The sequence below is a fragment of the Gorilla gorilla genome, chromosome 19 (genome assembly GCF_029281585.2).
Source record: "Gorilla gorilla gorilla isolate KB3781 chromosome 19, NHGRI_mGorGor1-v2.1_pri, whole genome shotgun sequence".
Lineage (NCBI taxonomy): Eukaryota > Metazoa > Chordata > Mammalia > Primates > Hominidae > Gorilla > Gorilla gorilla.
Genome location: NC_073243.2, coordinates 80,118,037 through 80,143,031, shown reverse-complemented (window position 1 = coordinate 80,143,031; position 24,995 = coordinate 80,118,037). Strand labels below are relative to the sequence as shown.

General features: G+C 43.7%; 1 protein-coding gene across 14 annotated transcripts in view; it reads right to left on the bottom strand.

Annotated features, from left to right (window-relative positions):
* Nucleotides 1-24,995, bottom strand: part of RAI14 (retinoic acid induced 14) — a 176,214-nt gene that overhangs the window by 59,596 nt on the left and 91,623 nt on the right. For 13 of the 14 annotated variants that reach the window (XM_004058964.5, XM_004058963.5, XM_055367693.2 and 10 more), the window contains exon 3: nucleotides 15,239-15,369. In XM_004058964.5, the coding sequence (XP_004059012.5) occupies nucleotides 15,239-15,369 (131 nt within the window). Of the gene's footprint in view, nucleotides 1-15,222; nucleotides 15,370-19,661; nucleotides 19,694-24,995 lie in introns of those variants that run through there. The other variant, XM_055367689.2, reaches the window with a different exon arrangement.

Below are 24,995 nucleotides of genomic sequence, written 5' to 3'. Positions count from 1 at the left end.
TTCCAAGGTTTCAGTGCTAATAAGAGTTTTGTAGTGCACTCTCTTTCTCTCGCTATCATTTTCTTTTTCCTGAAGAGAAAATCAACTCACTGATGTCCCTAGCAGCCTCGAATAGCAGCTGGGTGGCAGCCTGAATGAATGATGGAGGGACCAACGGAGGCACAATAGGGAGCATGCCAGGAGGCTGGAGGGTGACTCAGGAGGCCCAGGTGACAAGGCTGGTCAGCTGCCTTGTTGCTACAGTGCTTAACTTCAGCTCCCTCATTTCTAAACCAATCTGAGGCAATTAAATGACAACAACATCAATAATAATAGCAGGTACTCTATGGAAACATTACACTCTAGGAACATCTTAAGTTTTAACTCATTTCATCCTCACAACAAGCCTATGAGGGGTTGGAGTAAACTTTATTACTCCCATTTAACAGACAAGGAAAACTGAGGCAGAGAAGTTTGCTGTTAGGTTGGTGCAAAAGTAACTGTGGTTTCTGCCATTAAAAGTATGGCAAAAACCACAATCACTTTTGCACTAACTTAATAACTTGCTCAAAGTCCCAGAAATTACAAGTAATTTCTGGATTCTAACCCAGGCATTCTGCATCTAGAGCTGGTTCTTTACCATTTTACTGAGAAACAGCACCATTTGTTAAATCACTGTGCACACAACTGGGGGCAGTGGCTCATGCCTGTAATCCCAGCACTTTGGGAGGCTGAGGCAAGTGGATCACCTGAGCTCAGGAGTTCAAGACAATTCTGGGCAACATGGTGAAACCCCATCTCTACAAAAAGTACAAAAATAAATTAGCCAGGTGAGGTGCCACGTACCTATAGTCCCACCTACTCGAGAGGGTGAGGAGGGAGGATCACTTAAGCCTAGGAGGTTGAGAGGTTGAGGCTGCAGTGAGCTATGATCGTGCCACTACACTCCAACGTGGGCAACAGAGCAAGACCCTGTCCCAAAAAAAACAAAAAACAAAAAACAGTGACACCCTACGTAATATAACCTACTGGTTGTGCTAGTCTTTAAAAATCAAAGTTTAAACTAAAATCTGGAAGTATTTGGCAAAAAGCAAACAGTGTTCTCAGTGGGACAGATTAGGGTTGCCAGGGCTCTCAAATAGACGGGGATATAATCCAAGCACAGAAGCAAACAGAGCCTGCAAGACAGGTTTCATTTCCTACCAAACCACTCAACAAGTTGTGCAAACCTTCCCGAAATAAATGCCATGGGACAAGGCTGGGATAATTCTCAAGGCTCTTAAGCCAAAGGAGGCTTGAACTGTTGCTATTCAAAAGCTCTTAAGTTGTAACGCAGAAAGCTCCTTCTATCTTTCAGAATAATAACAAACACAATTATTCTGGTTTCTGATTACCAGCTGAAATAGATATTGGGAGGAAATACAAACTCACTGGCTACTTTTACAAGACTTCAATTTCTCAGGCATATTCATTCACTGACAATTTCTCTCAAACCAGTCTTTCTTGCCTTCTTCACCACCAGGGCGTCTGTTACCATGATCAATTCCTTCCATTGCCTCTGCAACCAATATTCACTTCCCCAAATGAAGCAAGCCACCAACGCTCACACAAAGAAATGACCATACACGACCCTACCAGCATTAGCCACACCCCAGAATACCAGAGTGTTAGGACGTTGCAGAAGAATAACTGGTCCAACATCTTCATTTCACAGATGGAAGCACTGATGCTCAGAGAGGTTAGGAAATGTGTCAAAGATCACTGCCCTGCCCCAAGGGTATTTTCTCCCTAATACGCCCACGACTCCCTTCTTTCCTTTTAAAAAATCTTCATTTCCAAGAAAGGAGTGACTGTGATCAGGAAGAGACTCAAATACTTCATGGTACATAACAACTTTCCCACAATCCCTTGAGAGCCTCAGCATCTTAGTTCTGCAACAGGCGCCTTGTATCCTGACCACCTCAAACTGCTTATATTTTTATTGTACTCTTTATATGATGTCTTTCTGGAGAGAAAAAAACTAATGATATTAAATAATATTTTAAAAAACAGGATTAAAATATTTTTAATATTAGATCATATTTTTAAAATTAGGTAAATTCCTTCCTGTAGCATACAAGGCTCTACACGCAGTGTCCTGGCTCCCTTTTGACCTACCTTCTAGGACTCTCCCTATTCACTGGGCTCTCTGCTGTTTCCTGAGCACATCAAGTGTCCTTCCACCTCAGGGCCTTTGCCTTGCAGTTCCTCCCACCAGGAGAGCCATTCCTGCAGAAAAGTACGCAGCTGAATCCCTCACTCCATTCAGGAATCTGCTGAGAGGGCTTCCTTCTCCAGGCTTATTCGCATAGTCCAATGTCCTCTTTATTTTCTTGAATGTATTTGACATTATAGTAAAGAGGCATCTGTTTATTGTCTGTCTGCCCTATTAGACTGTGTGTACCATGAAGACAGAGACTTTATTTTCCTAGCACACAGAATTAATTTTTAGGTCATGTAAATCTTTATTTTTGAATTTGCTTTTTTAGCCTGAACTTTTTGAGTTTTCTCACGTCAAGGTACACCTATATACTGGCATAAACAGATATTTTTCTTAAGTTGTAATTTACATTCTTAGGAGAGAAAGCTGTGTCCTTTATGATATGAGCTCGATTTTGCTTCCCAACAGTGTCGTGCAGTGGTTCTCAAAGTATGGTTTCCGGGCCTGCAGCATCCGCATCACCGGGGAATGGGCTGGACATGCGCTATGTCGGGATCCTGTCCTGACACCAGGGGAGAAGCCCTGCAAGCTCCCCTACCTGGGAGATGACTCTTATACACATTCGATTTTTAGGACCACTGGCACAGTAGAAAGAAGTATAAACTGGAGCTGAGTACAGTGGCTCATCCCTGTAATCCTAGCACTTGGGGAGGCCAAGGTGGATCACTTGAGGTGAGGAGTTCAAGACCAGCCTGGCCAACATGGTGAAACCCACGTCTCTACTAAAAAATACAAAAATTAGCTAGGTATGGTGGTACATGCCTGAAATCCCAGCTACTCGTGAGGCTGAGGCATGAGAATTGCTTGAACCCAGGAGGCGGAGGTTACAGTGAGGCTGAGATCACACCACTGCACTCCAGCCTGGGCTACCGAGTGAGTCTGTCTTAAAAAATATATACAAACTAAAAGTCATTAGTCCTTGATTTTGGTCTCAACTCTGCCATCCCCAAGCTATGGGACAATTTAAAGCCACTCAAATTCACTTACTTCAGTGTACTCATCTGATCTACAGAATTACTAAGCCTTTTCTCCTCTAAAAGTCTAGGATTCCATTCCAGCCTACCAAGTGTTCTATGGCACTCATTTGCTGCAATATCTAAATTCTAGGTCACTGAGTTCAAATGAGGCTTAGCGCACACAGAATATTTCAGCAGGCCAATCCTAACAATAGGATTAAAAGGTCTGGATTCCCATTTCAGATTATACTGAGGGTAAGGAAGGCAGCACTATCTTATAACTTTAGTTATAAAAGCCTTGAAAAACTAAATTCTACTCTGTAGAATTAACTCTATTGGCCCAGAGACAAATCTTTTCAGCAGAAAAGTGATGGGCTGCCCGGCTTTCAGTGATTTCAAAAGCAGCTGCAATAGCTGATCACTGCTTCTATTAGGAACTGATGTAGCAGAAAGTTTGAGATGGAAACATTTGTTGCCTTTCCCTGCCCAAAAGGTATAATAAATGACTGGCATGTAAAAAATGAATGCTATAAAAAAAACAGGATTACTATCCTTTAAGTGCCCATGATGTGCTAATTAATAGAATCAGCAGTACTACTTCTGAGGACAGGAGGGAGAGGACACTGAGATGGAAGATCACATACCCAAGGACTGAGGAACCACCCCTCATCCTTTTTTTTTGAGACTGGGTCTCACTCTGTCATCCAAGCTGGAGTGCAGTGGCACCATCTCGGCTCGCTGCAACCTCCACCTCCCAGGTTCAAGCGATTCGTGTGCCTCAGCCTCTCGAGTAGCTGGGATTACAAGCGTGCATCTACACACCCAGCTAATTTTTGTATTTTTAGTACAGACAGCATTTCACCATGCTGGCCAGGCTGGTCTTGAACTTCTGACCTCAAGCGATCTGCCCGTCTCGGCCTCCCAAAGTGCTGGGATTACAGGCGTGAATCACCACACCCGGGGCCCAAGACATTTAACCAGAGCATTTGCTCTTTTTCTTCAGGATTGTTTGGCTTCATAAGGATAGTCTGGAAATGGTACTTGGGCATTATGAAATCTCCATTAGGGCAAATGATTTCTATGCTGTATTCACTGACACACCCCCAGACTCCAGTATGTAGAACATGCGATTTGTACTAATTCCAGAACTTCTCTAATCCCCACTTCCCTCTTCGTAAATTTACTTCAGGGTGATTGAGAGCATCAGATGGGAAACACCTGATGGAAATTGACAAGCTCTCTAAGTTGAATGAATAAACTGCTGGCTGAATGAATGACACATGTTTTTTGTTACCTAGGTACTTATCTGATTTCTGTTATCAAATTATCAGGGCGAGAGCCCAATCTTTCCTAATGAGAAAGGAATTGCTTCTTATTTATTATGTTAATACTGAATGCCCCAACACTGGGCTAGGTGCTCATGGAGAACCTCCGCTAGGACAGTGCAGAAAGGAAACGTAGGGCTGGGACCCCTCACAGAGTCCCTCACATCCAGGTCACACTGATGCAAGAGGTGGGCTCCCATGGTCTTGGGCAGCTCCACCCCTGTGGCTTTTCAGTGTTCAGCCTCCCTCCCAGCTGCTCTCACGGGCTGGTGTAGAGTGTCTACAGCTTTTCCAGGTGAACAGTGCAAACTGTCGGTGAATCTACCATTCTGGGGTCTGGAGGATGGTGGCCCTCTTCTCACAGCTCCATTAGGTGGTGCCCCAGTAGGGACTCTGTGAGGGGGTCCCAGCCCTACATTTCCCTTCTGCACTGCCCTAGCAGAGGTTCTCCATGAGCACCTAGCCCAGTATTGGGGCATTCAGTATTAACATAATTAATAAGAAACAATTCCTTTCTTATTAGGAAAGATTGGCTCTCGCCCTGATAATTTGATAACAGAAATCAGATAAGTACGTAGGAAACCAAAACCCATCAAATCCTAGGTGATCTCAGAGAGGCAATGGCAAGAGAGCGCTCATTCAGGAAATTTTAGAAATGGCTTCAGGAAAGAGATGGTAAATTGGGCCTTGAATGATATGCCAGACTCGGTGGAATGGGGTGGGGGGTGGGGGGTGGTGGTGGTGGTGGCGGTGGCAGCGACAGCATCTTGGAAGGCAGGAACTGAGCAGGGAAAGCAGAAGTGCTTCTAAAGAACTGGCACACGCTAATGATCTCATGTACCCCAGCCTCTGAGCAGGCTGGTTGCTGCTCAGCATGAGAATCTCCCGCTCCAGCAGCCCCAGTGTGATAGCGGCTGAGTGCAGGTCGCTCGCTGCTGTGGGTTCCGAGATCCATCTCCACCCTCCCTTGCTCTGCTGTCTATCACAGCCAACTACGTTTCCCAGGCTCTCCTGACCTCTGCATTTGGGGCAGGTCCAGTCAGTGGAGGGAACAGAGAGAGGAAAAGCAAAGCCAAAGAGCTTTGACCCTGGGCAACAATTACCCATTTAAGTGTCTAAAATCCTTTGTTCTCAATATACTTAATCCAACTTTGAAAATAGCTCTAAAATGAAAAATGCTGTGATCTCAGTAATTGTATTAGTCTGTTTTTATGCTGCTGATAAAGACATACCCAAGACTGGGAAGAAAAAGAGGTTTAATTGGACTTACAGTTCCACATGGCTGGGGAGGCCTCAGAATCCTGGCAGGAGGTGAAAGGCACTTCTTACATGGTGGTGGCAAGAGAAAAATGAGGAAGATGCAAAAGTGGAAACCCCTACTAAAACCATCAGATCTCATGAGACTTACTCACTACTGCAAGAACAGTATGGGAGAAGCCACACCCATGATTCAAATTATCTCCCACTGGGTACCCCCACAACACGTAGGAATTATGGGAGTACAATTTTAGATGAGATTTGGGTAGGGACACAGAGCCAAATCATATCATTCTGCCCCTGGTCCCTCCAAATCTCATGTGGAGAGATTTCAATCCTCAAATTTCAAAATCAGTCATGCCTTCTCAACAGTTCCCCCAAAGTCTTAACTCATTTCAGCATTAACCCAAAAGTCCACAGTCCAAAGTCTCATCTGAGACAAGGCAAGTCCCTTCCACCTAGGAGCCTGTAAAATCAAAAGCAAGCTCATTACTTCCTAGATACAATGGGGGTACAGGTATTGGGCAAATACACCCATTCCAAATGGGAGAAATTGGCCAAAAGAAAGTGGTTACAGGGCCCACGCAAGTCTGAAATCCAGTGGGACAATCAAATTTTAAAGCTCCAAAATGATCTCCTTTGATTCCAGGTCTCACATCCATGTCACACTGATGCAAGAGGTGGGCTCCCATGGTCTTGTGCAGCTCCGCCCCTGTGGCTTTGCAGTGTACAGCCTCCCTCCCAGCTGCTCTCACGGGCAGGTGTTGAGTGTCTGCAGCTTTTGCAGGTGAATGGTGCAAGCTGTTGGTGAATCTACCATTCTGGGGGCTGGAGGATTGTGGCCCTCTTCTCACAGCTCCACTAGCTGGTACCCCAGTAGGGACTCTGTGAGGGGATCCCAGCCCTACATTTCCTTCTGGACTGCCCTAGCAGAGGTTCTCCATGTGCACCCCACCCCTGCAGCAAACTTCTGCCTGGGCATCCAGGTGTTTCCATACATCTTCTGAAATCCAGGTGTAGTTTCCCAAACCCAGTTCTTGACTTTTGCATACTTGTAAGCTCAACATCATGTGGAAGCTGCCAAGGCTTGGGGCTTCTACCCTCTGAAGCCACAGCCCAAGTTCTATGATGGCCCCTTTCAGCCACAGCTGGAGCAGCTGGGACACAGGGCACCAAGTCCTTAGGGTGCACACAGCACAGGGACCCTGGGCCCAGCCCATGAAACCACTTTTTCCTCCTGGGCCTCCTGGCCTGTGGTGGGAGAGGCTGCCGTGAAGGTCTCTGGCATGGCCCGGAGACATTTTCCCCATGGTCTTGGGGATTAACATTAGGCTCCTTGCTACTTATACAAATTTCTGCAGCTGGCTTGAGTTTCTCCACAGAAAATGAATTTTTCTTTTCTATCTAATAGTCAGGCTGCAAATTTTCCAAACTTTTATGCTTTGCTTCCCTTATAAAACTGAATGCCTTTAACAGTACCCCAGTTACCTCTTAAATGCTTTGCTACTTAGAAATTTATTCCGCCAGATACCCTAAGTCATCTTTCTCAAGTTCAAATTTCCACAAATCACTAGGGCAGGGGCAAAATGCCACCAGTCTCTTTCCTAAAACATAACAAGAGTCACCTTTACTCCAGTTCCCAACAAGTTTCTCATCTCCATCTGAGACCACCTCAGCCTGGACCCTATTGTCCATATCGCTATCAGCATTCTGGGCAAAGCCATTCAACAAGTCTCTAGGAAGTTCCAAACCTTCCCACATTTTCCTGTCTTCTTCTGAGTCCTCCAAAGTGTTCCAGCCTCTGCCTGTTACCCAGTTCCAAAGTCGCTTCCACATTTTCATGTATCTTTTCAGCAAGGCCCCACTCTACTGGTACCAATTTACTATGTTAGTCCATTTTCATGCTGCTGATAAAGACATATCTGAGACTGGGAAGAAAAAGAGGTTTAATTGGACTTACAGTTCCACATGGCTGGGGAGGCCTCAGAATCATGGCAGAAAGTGAAAGGCACTTCTTACATAGCGACGGCAAGAGAAAAATGAGGAAGAAGCAAAAGCAGAAACCCCTACTAAAATCATCAGATCTCGTGAGACTTATTCACTACCGCAAGAACAGTATGGGGGAAACTGCCCCCAGGATTCAACTTATCTCCCACCAGGTCCCTCCCACAACACATGGGAATTATGGGAGTACAATTCAAGATGAGATTTGGGTGGGGACACAAAGCCAAACCATATCACCAATATTTTAACCAATGTAGTTCTAATTTCCAAATCTATTCTCATCAATTTTGCACCACAATCTTGGTTATAAGTCTTCCTTCTAAAGCACAATTTTGCAATAAATTAAGTTCAGCTTTAACATACAACACTGCTTCCTTTAAAAAAAAAAACTCGAGAATTGTTACTTTAATATAATTTACTTTAAGCCAAAATTTACCTTTCATTGCAATTCTATTTTGTGTACAAGTCTTATATACATACATTGCATATATACAGGGATGTATTTGTGTGTGTGAGAGAGAGACAGAGAGAGAGAGAGAAAAAAAATTCACCTGTGCTTTCTGGGCCTTCCTCAGCCTAACTATAATGTATCACGATGTAGCACCTGTTGGAACGCTCTGGACTAGGAAATGCAGGGTCTCACTGTAGCGTGTCCTGCTCAGTGGTTCTGTTTGGACAAACCATTCAAATCACCTAAAGTGCTTTCTGAAACCCCATCCCCAGGAGTACCACCATACCACTGAAACCAGAATCTCTGCAGGTGGAATTCAGCATTTGTCAAAGCTGCCCAGGTGATTCTAATGGGAGCTGAGCTGAGAACCAATGATCCAGTGAGTGGGGCCCTGAACTCAAGTTGCTCTGATGAGCTCTTAAAGAAGGGAAAGAAAGCATAGCCATGGTGTCATTGTTCCTGTTTTAATTTAGGGTGGTTGCCGGGTGCAGTGGCTCACGCCTGTAATCCCAGCACTTTGGGAGGCCAAGGTGGGCAGATCACTTGAGGTCAGGAGCTCGAGACCAGCCTGGGCAACATGGTGAAACCCCATCTCTACTAAAAATAAAAAATTAGCCAGGTGTGGTGGTGGGTACCTGTAATCCCAGCTATGTGGGAGGCTGAGGCAGGAGAACAGTTTGAACCCAGGAAGCAGGAGGTTGCAGTGAGCCGAGACCACTCCACTGTACTCTAGCCTGAGCAAGACTCCATCTCAAAAAACCAAACCAAAACAATCAATTTAGGGTGGCCTCTGTTCATGCTGTTACCTGAACCCCCTTTGCCTGTATCCACCCTGGTTACAGTATAATCCACTACTGGTTCCATTCTACAAGGCCGACCTCATATCACACTTCAGGCAGGAAGCATTTCTTAGCATCTCCAGTGTCTCATGAGCTCTTCTGTCCTGAACCCCTTACATGCAGTATTTTACAGGTTAGCATCTGATTATTCTCCAGTATTTTCATTGGCCTTGTCTTTCCGACTAGGTGTTATGCATCTTGAGGCCAGGAGCATATTTTCTCTTTTTGTATTTACTTATGACAAAGTCTGGAACATTTTGGACCCAGGGAGTACCTCCCAACTAGATTAATGAAACATAACATTTAAGCATATTTGCAAAGTATAAGAAGAGGTTATCTCAACTTCAAAAATCTATATGACTCAAAGCAGAGTGGATATAGCAATTACATTCTTCAGTTTATCACTCTGACAAATATCAACAGGTCTTAGAAAAGACATAGGGTGATTTCACAGGGAAGGTAGGAGGCCGCAATTGCACAAACAACATGTAGTGGTTTTAGGTAAATTAATTTGGCACCTGTACGTGAGAACAACTGGAGAGAGCTGATCAGGTGGTATAACTCGATTTCCAAGACTGAACTGCTGGTGTAAAATATCTAATACATCCCTATACTGAGAAAACAGGAAGGGAGAATGTGCAACAAACCACCAGCCAGAGAAGCCCTTATTATAGTGATTTCTAAAGTTCAAGGCCTGCCTCTCCCACTTTATAGTCAAGCTCCACAGAGTCATCTAAAAATACTCTCACAAATTCTTGCTTTCATAGCCAAAAAGATCAGGTTTCTGAAAAGTGGGCTACATAAAATGATACAGACACATACACACACACACATGCACACACTCCTTATATCTACACACACATGCCCAGGTGGTATTTGTTCAAATACTACAGTGCCGGCAGTGATTTTATTTAGTCTGGTTGTTCATAAGACAAACACACATAACTTTAATTAAATGCACATCCAAATGTAAGGAACCCATCTTGAAACAATTAGACTCTTCTACGGTAAGAGGTTTGAGGACATTGACCTCCTCCCACTTCCTCACATCCACCATGGAAAGAGAACAGCTGGGCAGAGGCACGCCAGGCCTGACTCCATAAACACAGCCTGCAGCTATAACTCTTGGCTCTGCTCTATTTTGTTCCCTTCCTACCCAAGACACCACCCTTCCTTTATTCTTTTCCTAAATGAATTCCAGTCATTCAATTGGTTTTACTTTTTTTTTTAACCCCTCTTTGATCAGTCTTAGAGGAAGAAAATTTCCTGGCATGCATTCTCATCTTTCCCTGAAAGAAAATACTCCAGAAAGAAACTCAAAAGTCTAAGGCATTACCCAACCACCCATCTGGTTATTGACCTTGGGTTATGGAGGCTTCTGGAGAACGTCTGTGGAGATGGCTGCCTTTGTTGCCACATTGTTGGGACTTTCTAGACTGCCTGGCTCTCTAGGTGGTAAAGGTTGAGTACTTCTCTATTTAAATTGCTGTGGAAGCTGGGGGGCCAAATCAGGTTGTGATGTTCACCAGAAGAATTCTTTCCCCTCTGAATCCAAGTTAATTCACCCCTAAGCAATTTACCCATAAGATATTATCAGCAAAAAAAGAATGTTTTCTCCACAAGAATCACACTGAAAAGTTATTTACACAAATCCCAACTGAAGGCCTCCTTTGGGCCTAGAACAATGGGAAAGACCAACACAACAAGATTATACCATCCCTGTCCTTAGGGAGCTTTACTGTACTCTATGGGATTCAAGTCTTTCAGAAAATAAAGGTTTTCTTAGAATGGAGACATTTCTGTTGTCGTTCCTGTTCATTTAATATAATAGAATAAAGGTGGGTGTGGTAGTGCATGCCTTATAGTCCCAGCTACTCAGGAGGCTGAGGCAGGAGGATCACTTGAGGCCAAGCGTTCAAATCAAGTCTGGGCAATATGGCAAGACCCATCTCTAAATAAATAGAATAAAATAATCGAATATAATGGGTTCTAAATCAAGATTTCTAGTATTTCAAAGAGAAGAAAAGTCAAAAAGGAGGAAGAGAACCAGGGAGGGTGGCATTTTGGATTGGACATAGAACCTGGGTGCACAGGTGGACGTTCTGACCTGTGGGGAGGGTGGGAGCAGACAGCTCCACTTCCAGAAGAAACAGCGGGGAGACAGGATGTAGGTAAGTGGGGCAGAGCCAGAGGAAAGACCTTGAAGGCCAAAATCAAGCGTCTAGACAGACAGGCAACTGTAGATTCCAGTGCAAAATTACCACTAAAGCTCTCTAGAAAATAGAAGGCTGGGAATGGTGGCTCATGCCTGTAATCCCAACACTTTGGGAAGCTGACATGGGAGGATCACTAGGACAAGACAGCAAGACCCCATCATTACAAAAACAAAACAAAACAAAACAAAACCAAAATTAGCTGGGTGCAGTGGTGCATACCTGTAGTCCCAGCTAATTGAGAGGCTGAGGCAGGAGGATCACTTGACCCTGTGAGATTGAGGCTACAGTGAGCTGTGACTGCACCACTGCATTCCAGCCTGGGTGACAGAGTGAGACCCTGTCTCACACACATGCACACAAAAAGGTAAATTCAGGAAGAGCTGTGTTATGTGGGCCTTAGTTTTATTATCTGCAAAATGGAGGTGGTGACTCTTACCTAACTGCTATGTATATGTCTACCATGAAGAGAGAATAGAATGAAGTACTGACAGAAGCTACAACTCGGGTGAGCCTTGAAAACATTATGCTAAGTGAAAGGAACAGAGACAAGAGGCCACATATTATATGATTACATTTATAAAAAATATCCAGAGCAGGCAAATCCAGAGACAGAACCCAGATTCGTGGTTGCCAGAGGAAGGGGAGGGGAGGTTGGGGAGTTTCTCCCTAATGGGTTCGGGGTTTTCTTTGGGTTGATTAGAAAGTTCTAGAACTAGAAAGTGACAATGGTTGTGCAACATTGTGAATATACTTAATGCCTCTACATTGTATACTTTAAAATGGTTAAATGGTAAATTTTACGTTGTACGCATTTTACCACAATAAAAAGAGAAAGAGAACACATGTAATAAATATCTTATGATCAAAAGGTTCAAATTTGTTAAGGTGATCACAATTGTAGCTAAGCTGCTCATCTAAATTTTCTGTCTTCTCTTTAGTAAGTACTATCTTGGACAAAATTATCATAAACATTTCTCTCCCCTTTCTCTGGGATGACATGAAGAGGTTGTCTTGCACAAACATGTGCAAACCTGGACTAGGGAGAACAGGGACAAAGAAGGCCGAGTAGTGATTCAAAAGGGAGACCAAAAGCCCCAACATTTACCACCAAACACCTCAGAACAAAAAATATAGATTCCTGGGCCTCTCCCCAGACCAAGTGATTCAGAACATCTGGGGTTGATTCTGATCAATATGGCATCAATATTTTTAAAAAGCACTCCATGCCTGTAATCCCAGCACTTTCGGAGGCCGAGGTAGGCAGATCACGAGGTCAGGAGATCGAGACCGTCCTGGCCAACATGGTGAAACCCCGTCTCTACTAAAAATACAAAAATTAGCTGGGTGTGGTGGTGCATGCCTGTAGTCCCAGCCACTCGGGAGGCTGAGGCACGAGAATAGCTTGAACCCAGGAGGCAGAGGTTGCAGTGAGCCAAGATCACGCCACTGTACTCCAGCCTGGCGGAGGTTGCAGTGAGCCAAGATCATGCTACTGCACTCCGGCCTGGTGACAGAGACTCCATCTCAAAAAACAACAACAAAAAAGCACTCCAGGTGATTCGAACGCAGAAGTTGCCAAGATTGCAAACCACTAATCTAGGACGAGCAGGGTAGGTGACTGGCTTTATCGAGTGCTCACTATGGGCTGGGTGCTGTGCCACTCTTTATATAGAGCACCTACAGCTGAAGGTGCCATTCCCAAATCCCCTTAGACCACCAGTCCCCAACCTTTTTGGCACCAGGGACTAGTTTTGTGAAAGACAATTTTTCCACAGACCAGGTACGGGGGATGGTTTTGGGATGATTCAAGCACATTACATTTATTGTGTATTTTATTTCTATTATTATTACATTGTAATATAGAATGAAATAATTATACAACTCGCTGTAGTGTAGAATCTGTGGGAGCCCTGAGCTTGTTTTTCTGGAACTAGATGGTCCCAACTGGGGGTAATGGGAGACATTGACAGATCATCAGGCATTAGATTCTCATAAGGAGCTCACAACCTAGATCCCTCGCATGTGCAGTTCACAATAGGGTTTGTGCTACTATGAGAATCTAATGTTGCCACTGATCTGACAGGAGGCGGAGCTCAGATAGTAATGCGAGCAATGGGGAGTGGCTGTAAATACAGAGGAAGCTTTGCTTGCACAACCACTGCTCATCTCCTGCTGTGAGCAGTACCAGTCCAGTCTGTGACCTGGGAGTTGGGGACCCCTTAGACTTTTTCTGGCCATGACCATGGTGTCCCCTAGAGTAGCACTCAACCTTTTTTTTTTTCCCTTTGATACAGAGTCTTGCTCTGTCGCCCAAGCTGGAGTGCAATGGTGCAATCTCAGCTCACTGCAACCTACGCCTCCTAGGTTCAAGCAATTCTCCTGCCTCAGCCTCCCAAGTAGCTGAGATTATAGGTGCCTGCCACCATACCTGGCTAATTTTTCTATTTTTAGTAGAGACAGGGCTTCACTATTTTGGCCAGGCTGGTCTTGAACTCCTGACCTCAAGTGATTCCACCCGCCTCGGCCTCCCAAAGTGCTGAGATTACAGGCAGGAGCCACTGTACCCAGTCGGCACTCAACCTTTGAGGGAGAGGAGATAAGGGACAGATACCCCAGGTTTCTTACCCCTTGGGTGGAATAACTCTGAGGCATACTATAAACCTGGGATAAGGAAACCCTTTTTGTAAAAGGCCAAATAAATACTCTGGGCTTTGTGAGCCATGTAGTCTCTGCTGTAACTACTCAACTCTGCCTTTGTAGTGTGGGAGCAGTCACGAACAATGCCTAAATGAATGGGTATGGCTGTGTTCCAATAAAACTTTATTTATAAAATCAGACAATAGCCAGGCACGGTGGCACATGCCTGTAGTCCCAGTTATTTGGGAGACTGAGGCAGAAGGATTGCTTGGGCCCAGGAGTTCAAGTCTAGCCTGGGTAACATAGCCAAACCCTGCTCTAGGTCTAAACAGATTCCCAGAATCCTCATCAAGAAAAAGTGACAAAGTTGGAACCTGTCAATAACACACCTTAAAAATAGAGGTTTCTTCCTTTCTTACGCTTCCTGGGATCACCGGCTATAGAAATTACTTGCATTGTATGTGTGTATATATCCCTAAGTAATATATATTACTACTTTGTGTTTCACAGTAATTACACAATAACCATCATTTGACATGTTAGAAAAAAGAAAAGATATAAAACTACTTGCACTTAAATCCTTGTCTCAGAACCTGCTTCTGAGGGCACCCAACCTACATTATTATTTCATTTTATACTCATAACTACTCTAAGAGTTAACTAATACCATCTCCATTTTATAGTTAGGAAACTGAGGTTCAGAGATTACACAACTCATAAGTGATAGAGTTCCTGTGAGATGTCTATCTGGCTCCAAAGTCAGTGCTCTCTCCACAACACTGCCAACGTAAGAATGGATATAAACAAATACATGCTCATGCACAAACACACACAAATACTTAATCAAATATACAGCTTTAATTATGGCAAGCAAGAGTACTACATACAGCAAACCATAAGGCAAAATCATACTACTCATGTACTTACTGATCTATGTTAAGGAAGATCAAATAAATAAACAAGTAGTTTAAGATAAATACACAGTAAGGTTTGAGGGTTATAGGAAAATACTTTTTTCTCTTTTATGCTATTTCTTATCGAAGAGAGAATTCATGTCTCACCTACAATTGGCTGCAATCTTAGGAGGTAAAACCTTTGCTTATACCTGGGAACATGTATATCCATTCAAGGTAGAGCTCCATATGTGACTTGGAATTTGGAGAGAAAGGAACTAGATTAAAATATCTTCTTACATATTTCAACATGGGAGTGGAGAGGGAGCACGTGTGAAATTCCCCTATGGATACTAAGGATTCCAGAGAACACCCCAAAAACCCAGAACCAGCATATCTGCAAACCAGTGTTTCAGCTTACGCGGTCTTGCCCTCACTGTCGTGTTTGGTGGCACTGGCCCCCTTCTTGCCGAGCAGTGAGGCCACCTTCTCCGCATCTCCATTCTCCACGGCCTGCAGTAGCCGGTCATCATTCTTGTTCCACTCATTGGTCTGTAGAGAAAGAGAAGAAACAGAGGTCATGAACAACACTGGCCACAGCCGCACTGACCAGCAGGGCTGCAGTCCTCACAGGCCTCACCCTCCTGTCACTCAAATTAAAGCCTGCTCCCAAATCAGCGTGTTTTAAAATACCTTCCCCTTCACCATGGAGACACCCAAGAAGGCCGCTTTCCCAAAAGAAAACATAAATAGTGCAATGAAATCACGGCTAGTCACCAAACTCTGAGATAAAATTTACTTCTTTTAACTAACACTAGGAATATGAAGCAACGTAAAAAGACCTCAAGGCCAGTTTACACATTAGCTAATTTCTCGCTGAACTAGACAGCTGCTCCTCAGCACGTTGGCCTTTGACCTCATCCACAGCTCACTCTGTCCACCGTGTTACAGAACCAAACCAGCAGCTCAAGGTTACCCGAGGTTTACAGACACATAATTTTTCATCTGCTTTTATTGCCTCTCTTTCTGGTCTGTTTACCAGGCCCTGAATTTTGAGCTGGATACTGATTTTAAGTAGTTGTCCAGGCTACCGACTCAACAAAGTCTCACCAGAAACAAAACTTCTGCCTGAGCAAGCTATTAAACATCAAAGAGCTTTGAGCAAAGCCTCAATCACTGTCAATGCCAAACCCCAACTGAATAATTCTGCAAACCACAGTAACAGTAAGGCACTCATATGTGCAAAACTGATTTCTACACTTAGGAGGGAAAGAGACGATTTCTATATAAGAGCAAATGGGCTCTGAATATAAGACTAAGAAAGACATGAAAGGCAGCAGTGAGCCACTGAAGGTTTGGGAGCAGAGGAGGGAGAGAATTATAGAACCAGTGACTGAAGAGTCATTGGGAAGTGTTGAAGCACGTGGGATTGATGAGGGAAAGAGGGGAGGAAGGAAAGATGTTGAGCATATCAGAGGCTCTGGGCACTTTGCAAGCCCGGGCTGCCTTCCAGTCGTCTCCTGCACCAGGCCCCTGAGCTAAGCCCACTTTCTGACCCCTTCAGCTGTGGACACCACACCCTGGGAGAGACTCCTTTTCCCTTCCCAAAGCTTTCTATAGACTCTGCTTCCTTGCAGCCTCTGAAGAGATGAACCTCCAGGTATTTCGTATTAACAGCTTTACAATCGACCCTTAAAAGGAAGCAGACAGAGGAGATATTGTAGATTTAAAAACTAAAAAGAAGGAATTTTATAGGATGACAGTCTTCCATGGCCCCGGGAGTATGTTCCCAATCTCTGTACTGATGGAAATGAGGAAACCCAACAAGTCTTTGTCCATCAAATGTCTCAGTCACCCTCCCAACCCTAGCCCATATGTAGGGCCTTAAGCCAGGGAGGGATAAAAGAGATGTGTTCAGAATTTGCATCTCTGAACGTCTCAGGACTGAACCATTCCCAGTTTTTAGGACTCTGTCCTCCCCAACCAACACTGAGTGCAGGTGCACAGTAGGAATGAAGCAGGTTTGAACAAAAATCAGCAGCTTGTTCTCTGGGCTGCGTGAACTTGAAGTCCAGAACTCCAGATTGATACTTACATGTTGTGTGACCTGAAGTCACCCATAATCTTTCTGTGCCTCAGTTTCCCCAGGCTTTGGACTGGATGTCCACTGTGATTCCACCAAAGCTCAAAATTCTTATTACATAAAATTCCCCAAACTCTGCTAGGGATTATTCTAGAACAGGACTGTCTGCCATCATGGAAATGTTCTTTATCTGGGCTTTCAAATACTATAGCCACAAAGCCAGTGATTCTTAACCAGGATTTGTTTTGCCCCTGTGGGGTCATTTGGCAATCTCTGGAAACATTTTGGTTGTTATGTCTATAGAGTGCTACTGGCATTGAGTAGGTGGAGACCAGATCTGCTGCTGAAAGTCCTACAATGCACAAATGCATGAGACAGTCCTCCTACCCCTACCAAGAATAATCTGGCCCAAAATGTCAATACTGCATGAGCCACTTGTGGCTACTGAGCACTGGAAATGTGGCTAGTGCTACTGAAGAAGTGAATTTTTAACCTCGAGACTTCACGTGATGTTAGCCAGAGGCTACCATGTAGACCAGTGCAGCTCTCCTTGATGACTCTCTTCATAGGTTTAACAAAGTAAGAATGTGTCTGGACCAACATCAGCCACGCTCCTACTACAGCAATTTACTCACAAAGAAATGAGATTTTGTCTTTAGTTACCAATCAAGCTTCCTGTTGAAGGGAAACACAAGAAATATGGCGTTCCTCACACCATCATTTGTTAGCAGAATAGAAAGCGTAACTTAACAACTGTACAAACAACTACAGCAAATGATCAAGCCCCAAGAAACACAGTGCAGCTTATTCCCCCAGAGTGCACTTTACAAGCAAAGAAAAAAGGGAGGGAAAGTTTACTGAAGAACATTTAGGACCAATGATCCCTACCTATAGAATCCTAAAAGAGAAAGGTATTGTTTTTCAAAATCCTTTTCTAACCTAAACTGAACAAATTAAAACTGGACTGGGAAGATCAAAAGGATATGATCAAATCTCAGAGGACAGGACTGAAAGTATTCAAGCAAAGGAACGGCCACGTGAAAGGATTTTCCTTTTCAACGTTGCTAAGGCACTCTACTCTTAAGTAGAGAAAAATCCGATTGCAGGGGTTCCCTAAAATTCATTCCACATGGATCTTTAGGGAGTTCAGTTTCTATAAGACATGGCAGGAGAGATCCTCCCTATCCTGCTCTTTGGAAGACAAGGTCAATGCCACATTCCTAGTGGTCTGAAATGCCTCTCTTCTATCTAGAGCCTCTTCTCAGTGCAGGCCAGAATTTACTTTTCTCTTGGAGCAGATGAAGAGAACATGGCTACACAAGCAAATCTTCAATAAATAATCCAGAACACCATTCAAGAAGTGCTGCAGATGGGGTTCACAGTAAGCAGAGCTAGGCTGGGAAAAAAGGAGAGAAGGTAAGAGGCTGGGCGTGGTAGCTCATAACTGTAATCCCAGCTACTGGGGAGGCCAAAGCAGAAGGATTGCTTGCGTTCGAGACCACTCTGGGCAACACAGTGAGACGCCATCTCTAAAAATAAAAAATTTTAAAAAGAGTTTTGCTCTTAAAATTCTCACAAGCATGCTAAAACTAGAGGCCAAGTAGGGTCCCAATTAGACGTCTGATCCAGGAATCTGGATTCTGATCAAATAGCAGAGTTGTCTAGTCCTGGGCCAGGCCACTAATCATACTTGCAATTAGCTCTGATATGCACAACTGGCCATATCATGCTCCTTCCAGAAGCACAGGGCTCAAGAGGCCATCATTTTTCCTTCCTAAACTTGCCCACGGAGATATTTCCTACATCCTCTCATCCTCTCCTATAAAACTATTCTATCGAGTGCCATACTCTTTTTTTTTTCTCTCTCTCTTTTGAGATGGAGTCTCACCTTGTTGCCCAGCCTGGAGTGCAGTGGCACGATCTTGGCTCACTGCAACCTCTGCCTCCCGGGTTCAAGCGACTCTCCTGCCTCAGCCTCCTGGGTAGCTGGGATTACAGGCATCTGCCACCATGCCTGGCTAATTTTTTTTTTTTTTTTTTTTTTGAGATAGAGTCTCGCTCTGTCACCAGGCTGGAGTGCAGTGGTGCAATCTCAGCTCACTGCAACCTCCGCTTCCTGGGTTCAAGCGATTTTCCTGCCTCAGCCTCCCGAGTAGCTGGGACTACAGGCACACACCACCACGCCCAGCTAATTTTTGTATTTTTAGTAGAGGTGGGGTTTTACCATGTTGGCCAGGATGGTCTTGAGCGCTTGACCTCGTGATCTGCCCACCTTGGCCTCCCAAAGTGCTGGGATTATAGGTGTGACTCACAATACCTGGCCCAATTTTTGTATTTTCAGCAGAGATGGGGTTTCACCACATTGGCCAGGCTGGTCTTGAACTCCTGACCTCAAGTGATCCTCCCACCTTGGCCTCCCAAAGTGCTGGGATTACAGGCGTGTGAGCCACTGTGCCTGGCTCCAGTGCCATTTTCTATACCAAAATTCCCATAGCCAATCACAACATGAGACAAAACAGATGTTCAATAAGCACTTTGAGTCATTCTTTGGAATCCAGAAGCAAATCCTCTCCCCTACCCCCACCCCCAAGCATCAGAAGAAATCTCAAAAAGTCACTTTGGTCAATCTACTGTCCAAAAGTAGAGCTGGTCAAATAAATAGGTAAAGTTTGAAATTTTATCATAACATCCCAAAGTAATTCATTCATACTCTAGAATCAAGGAAGGCTTTTGGAGACCACCATCAAACTAACAAAATTACCTCTCACCACTTTCCATGAAAATCCTCTCCTCTAACTAGCATGGCCTCCATAGGACAGGACTGATTCTGCCTCCACACTGGGCTTCTGGTCCTCTTATAGTTTTCAACTCTATGAAAGCTGTATAGTTTATCGGTTAACCTAACATGTTAAAAAAATAAAATAGAAAACATCAGATGCACCACCTTTAATAAAGTTAAATGTCTTATGAAACTTTTATTTATTACATGTATGTGTATCCTGACTGATATAAAATACATTTCTTGACTGGGCACGGTGGCTCATGCCTGTGATCCCAGCTACTTGGGATTCTGAGGCAGGAGAATCGTTTGAACCCGGGAGGTGGAGGTTGCAGTGAACCGAGATTGACCACTGCACTCCAACCTGGGCGACAACCCAAGACCTTGTCTCAAAAAAAAAGAAAAGATATATATATATATATACACATATATATATACACACACATATATATACATATATATACACATACACACACACACACATATATGTAAGAAATATATATATTTCTTACTGGAGGATCACAAGAAAAAACACTGGCAGCCACTGCTTCAGAATGCTCTGTCACCCCATCCGCCTAAGCAAAGGCGTATTTCTAAAGCCTAGCTCAAGCCCTGCGGGCTCTCTCCACCCTTTCTTGGTGACCTCTCTCTGTTTCTCTACTCCATTGCGTCCCTGGGGGCCACCCACTCGCTCATCTCAACCGAAGCCCACAGTCTAGACTTGATGAAATATCGCATCCTGGTTTTTGTTCGAGAGCTTACAGTTTTTCTCCTGTGTTTAGCTCCTTGAAGGCCCTGAGAACAGGCTTCATTTCTTACCCCCATGGTGCTCAGTATTTGCTGCTGATTTTAGCAGGAGGTTGATTGACCTAAATCACTCTTGACTTAGCAAATATTTGTTTTTTCATTTACAAAAGTTTCATTCTTTTGCAAACAACTATTAAATCGTGTTTCAGATTTTTTTATAGGCTAAATAAATCCAACTCCCTTAACTTTTTTAAAAGGCCAATTTTCCAAGATTTTAATCATGTAAATACTTTCTTCAAATCTCTTCCCAACTAAGGAGCCCAGCCTTATAAATTCAATCAGGGTGAACGCGATGTCTCCCAGTCACAACAATCACTTGGGTGCTTGTTAAATCTGCAGACTCCCAGGCCCCATCTAGCAGACTCTGACCCCAGGAGTCTGGGGTGGAGCCCTGGAATCACTTAGGTTCAACGAGTGCATCCTTTGATTTTTATTGCTCACTTGAGGACAACTGGAACCTATGCTAAGACTAACAGGAGAATTCACTTGAAAGAATTTTCTTCTTCCACAAGGCATTAAGGAAGCGGGCCTGCGAAGAGAATTCTTCACTATTTTCTTGTAGAACTAGGTATTTTGTTTCCCATAAAAGCTGAGTAAATATTGGTCTTTCCGCAACCTGTGTATAAGACATGCATTAGAATGTCAACGAAAGCATCGCTCATAACAGGCAAGAATTACAAATAACCCAAATTTCCAATAACAAATGATGGATAAATTATCACGTCGTCAAGCAACAGAATAACACACAGCAATGAAAATGAACAAACTACAACTAGATACAACAGCACAGATGGGTATTAAAAACAGTACTGTTGAAAGAAGCAAGACACACACAAGAAAACCCACAATAGTATGACTGCATGCACATAAAGATAGAAACAGGAAACATGGAACCATAGTGTTTAGGGATGTATACACAGATGATAAAACTATAGGCTGGGTGAGGTGGCTCACGCCTGTAATCCCAACACTTTGGGAGGCCGAGGTGGGCAGATCACTTGAGGTCAGGAGTTCGAGACCAGCCTGGCCAACATGGTGAAACCCCGTCTCTACTAAAAGTACAAAAAAATTAGCCAGGCATGGCGGGCACCTATAATCCCAGCTTCTCGGGAGGCTGAGACAGGAGAATCGCTTGAACCCAGGAGGCAGAGGTTGCGGTAAGCACTCCAGCCTGGGCGACAAGAGGGAGACTCCATCTCAAATTAAAAAAAAAAAAAAAAAAAAAAAATTATGGCTGGGCGCGGCGGCTCACACCTGTAATGCCAGCACTTTGGGAGGCTAAGGCAGGTGGATCACCTGAGGTCGGGAGTTCGAGACCAGCCTGACCAACATGGAGAAACCCCGTCTCTACTAAAAATACAAAATGAGCCAGGCATGGTAGCATATGCCTGTAATCCCCGCTACTTGGGATGCTGAGGCAGGAGAATCACTTGAACCTGGGAGGCAAAGGTTGTGGTGAGCTGAGATCGCACCATTGCACTCCAGCCTGGGCAACAAGAGCAAAACTCCACCTCAAAAAAAAAAAAAAAAAAAAAAAGATAAAGCAAAGTAAGGATAAGGTCAGTATAAAAGTAAGGGTCATGATTAGGGGTGAAGGTGTGGCATCCTATCAGGAAGGGACACCCGGGACCATTCTGGGACTTGCTCTGTTTTAGGGTCTGATTAGCAGCTCCTCAGATGCTCACTTTATAACTACTTGTTAGACCGTACATTGTTTTGTGTACTTTTCTCCATATGTGATTTATTTCTTTTATTTCCTTCTCCTTCCCTCACCATCCCCCTTCAGGCATACAAAACACATACACACAGAATTTAGAAAGAAGTCCTGTGCTTCAGTTTTTGGTCAACACCAGGTCAAACGCCTTAGAACGGTTCAGTCTCACTTGCTGTTTCCTTATTGCTTAAAAAAAACGGCAGAGTGGTGCCAAAATCTGGTTCTTAATCTTTTGGAGGCCTCATGGACCCCCTGGAGAATCTGGTACAGTTACAGACATTCCTCAGAATAATGCACATCCACACAAAAACTTGCATATGATTTCTGGCTTAAATATCTACCCCCACCCAGCTCACTCCTAAGCCCAAGTTTAAAATTCCTGGCGTAGAAAAGAAGAGACAGACTTCAGAGTTCGGTGCTATTGAGTTGAAATTCCAGTTCCATCACTTCTAGGTGGTCATCAGTGTCCCTGGGCCTCCCTGTCCTTATCTATAAATGGCAGGAAATCCCACCTACTTGTAAATTATCCTGAGAATCAGATGCAGCATACATAAACAGCCAGGCACATACTAGGTACCTAAAATGGTGATTCTTCTGGAATTTGATGAGCTGCACTGTTCCTTCTTGATTAATGTTCTATGAATATTTTAATATTTACAATTTAGGACTGATAGTCCAATACCCTTTTAGAGGCTGATAACAGCTTAATGCAAATTTTCTACTATGCTCCTTCAAAATCATATTTTAAAGGGCTCTAGAGAAACATTCACAGACATGAAATTAATGATTTTATTGAATATGGCTCACTTTTCCAAGAGACTGTTTAAACAGACACGATTTCAACAGAGCACATTAAGCCATACTTGCAAGTTCAGGAAGCCATATGTTATACTGCAGAGACATGTGTAATGTGTCAGCTATGAAGGGCGGCATGTGGGAAAGAGCCCTTACCCTCAATATGGGCTCCAAACATTCCTGCTAATATATCACAAATGATATTGGCTGGCCGGTAAGTTTCCTATTCATCAAATCATTTCCAAATGACACTGACTTACTTAAAGGTTTTTTCTTGAAGCTTGGCCTTTTTGAAGCCTTGCCTACCTCCGTCTAGAATAGCAAACATCATGTCAACCGGGTGATGAACGCTGGGGATTTGGCAACCAGCAATGTCTGCCCTTGGCCAGACATGGCATCACCTTCTTTTATTTTGGTTTAATCATTGGGACCTGAAAAACCAGTGGAACTCAGTGGTCACAGACATCTGGCTAGTCAAGAGGTTTTGAGTTTTCAAACATATCAACTCAATCAAAATAATCCAGTGGCACAGAATAAGCCAGGAAGAGAGTTTCTTTGACTTTCTTGAGAAAAGATGCGAAAACCCTAACCATCACCAATTACAATGCTCTTGTTCTGTGCCTCTGCTCGGGCAGCCATCTGGAGGAATCTATCTGAGATTATCTTGAGAAAAGCTGCATTTCTTGCTCCAGTTTTCGGTGAGGAGACTGTTTTGCCAATATAATCAGCAAGGCTAAGACGAAAGACAAAGTAAACTGTTTTCACCGGGAAGGTTTCAGATTCACATTGTCCAGGAAAAAAACTTGCACACACCTCATCATTTTAAGAAAGGGTACAAGAAACAGGCAAGCTTCAGTCTCAAATAATATTTTCCCCAGTTGACTATATCCACCAGTACTTACAGATATGTATCTACTAGGTGCAGGGTAATAAAGAAGATTCTATAGCTGTTACACAGATAAGTGAGATCTAATCCCTATCATTCATTCACTTATTCAACAAATAAGTGTGTTTTACATGCAGTATAGCCCTTCCCAAATTTTCTTTTTTTTTTTTTAATTTTTATTTTTTTAATTTGTAGAGACGGAGTCTCCCTAGGTTGCCCAGGCTGATCTTGAACTCCTGAGTTCAAGGGATCCTCCCACCTCAGCCTTCCAAAGGGCTGGATTATAGGCATGAGGCTCCCAAATTTTCTATATAGTTGTGGAGATCAAATACAGTAATACCAGAAATACGCCAACAACGCAAAATAGGATGTTAGAAGTGGCAAAGTGAGCAAAATGGTGAATTGACACACTAGCAAGGAAAGACAACTCTCAGCTGGGCAAGCAGGGAGTTTCCTGACTGGATTGTGAACCAGTCCTTGCAAGAAGTAATATTTAAATTAAAGGAGAGAAGAAAAGACACAAGGATTGAAACATACAGGATGTATTTAGTAGAGAGCATAAACAACAAGTTGATACAAGTGAAACCTTACAACCAGAAAATTACCAATACAACACGGCAAGCACCTAACCAGCAGTTTCATAAAAGAGTGTTCCAGATAATGTTCATTACTTCAGACCAATACCTGATGAGTTTATCTAAAATGTCTTTTCCCTTTCCTTACATTTTTGCTTAAGATTATTCACACATGCAGGTTACACTGTCCCTGCTATTCACCCTGAAATCCATCACCCTCCCTAAATGAAGTGTGTCAGCACTTCCTGAGGTCTTTTCTACATAACTGCTGAGTGCTGTGGCGTGGACATAATACATAAACACCTCCATCCAGAAACAGGCTGGTCCCTCTGCCCTACCCACTTCAGCAAGCTCCTCCTCCTCATTGCTTTCCTTCTCCCCAGCCCTTCATGGCCACCAGGACCAGGTTAGTTCTCTTTGCTGGGGTCCCCCATGCTCTGTTCCATAGGCCTTGGCATGGTTGTAATTAAATAGTATTTCCAAAGTATCTGTAAAGCTCTGTCGACCTTCCAGTGGACTAGACTTCCAGGGCATGGGCA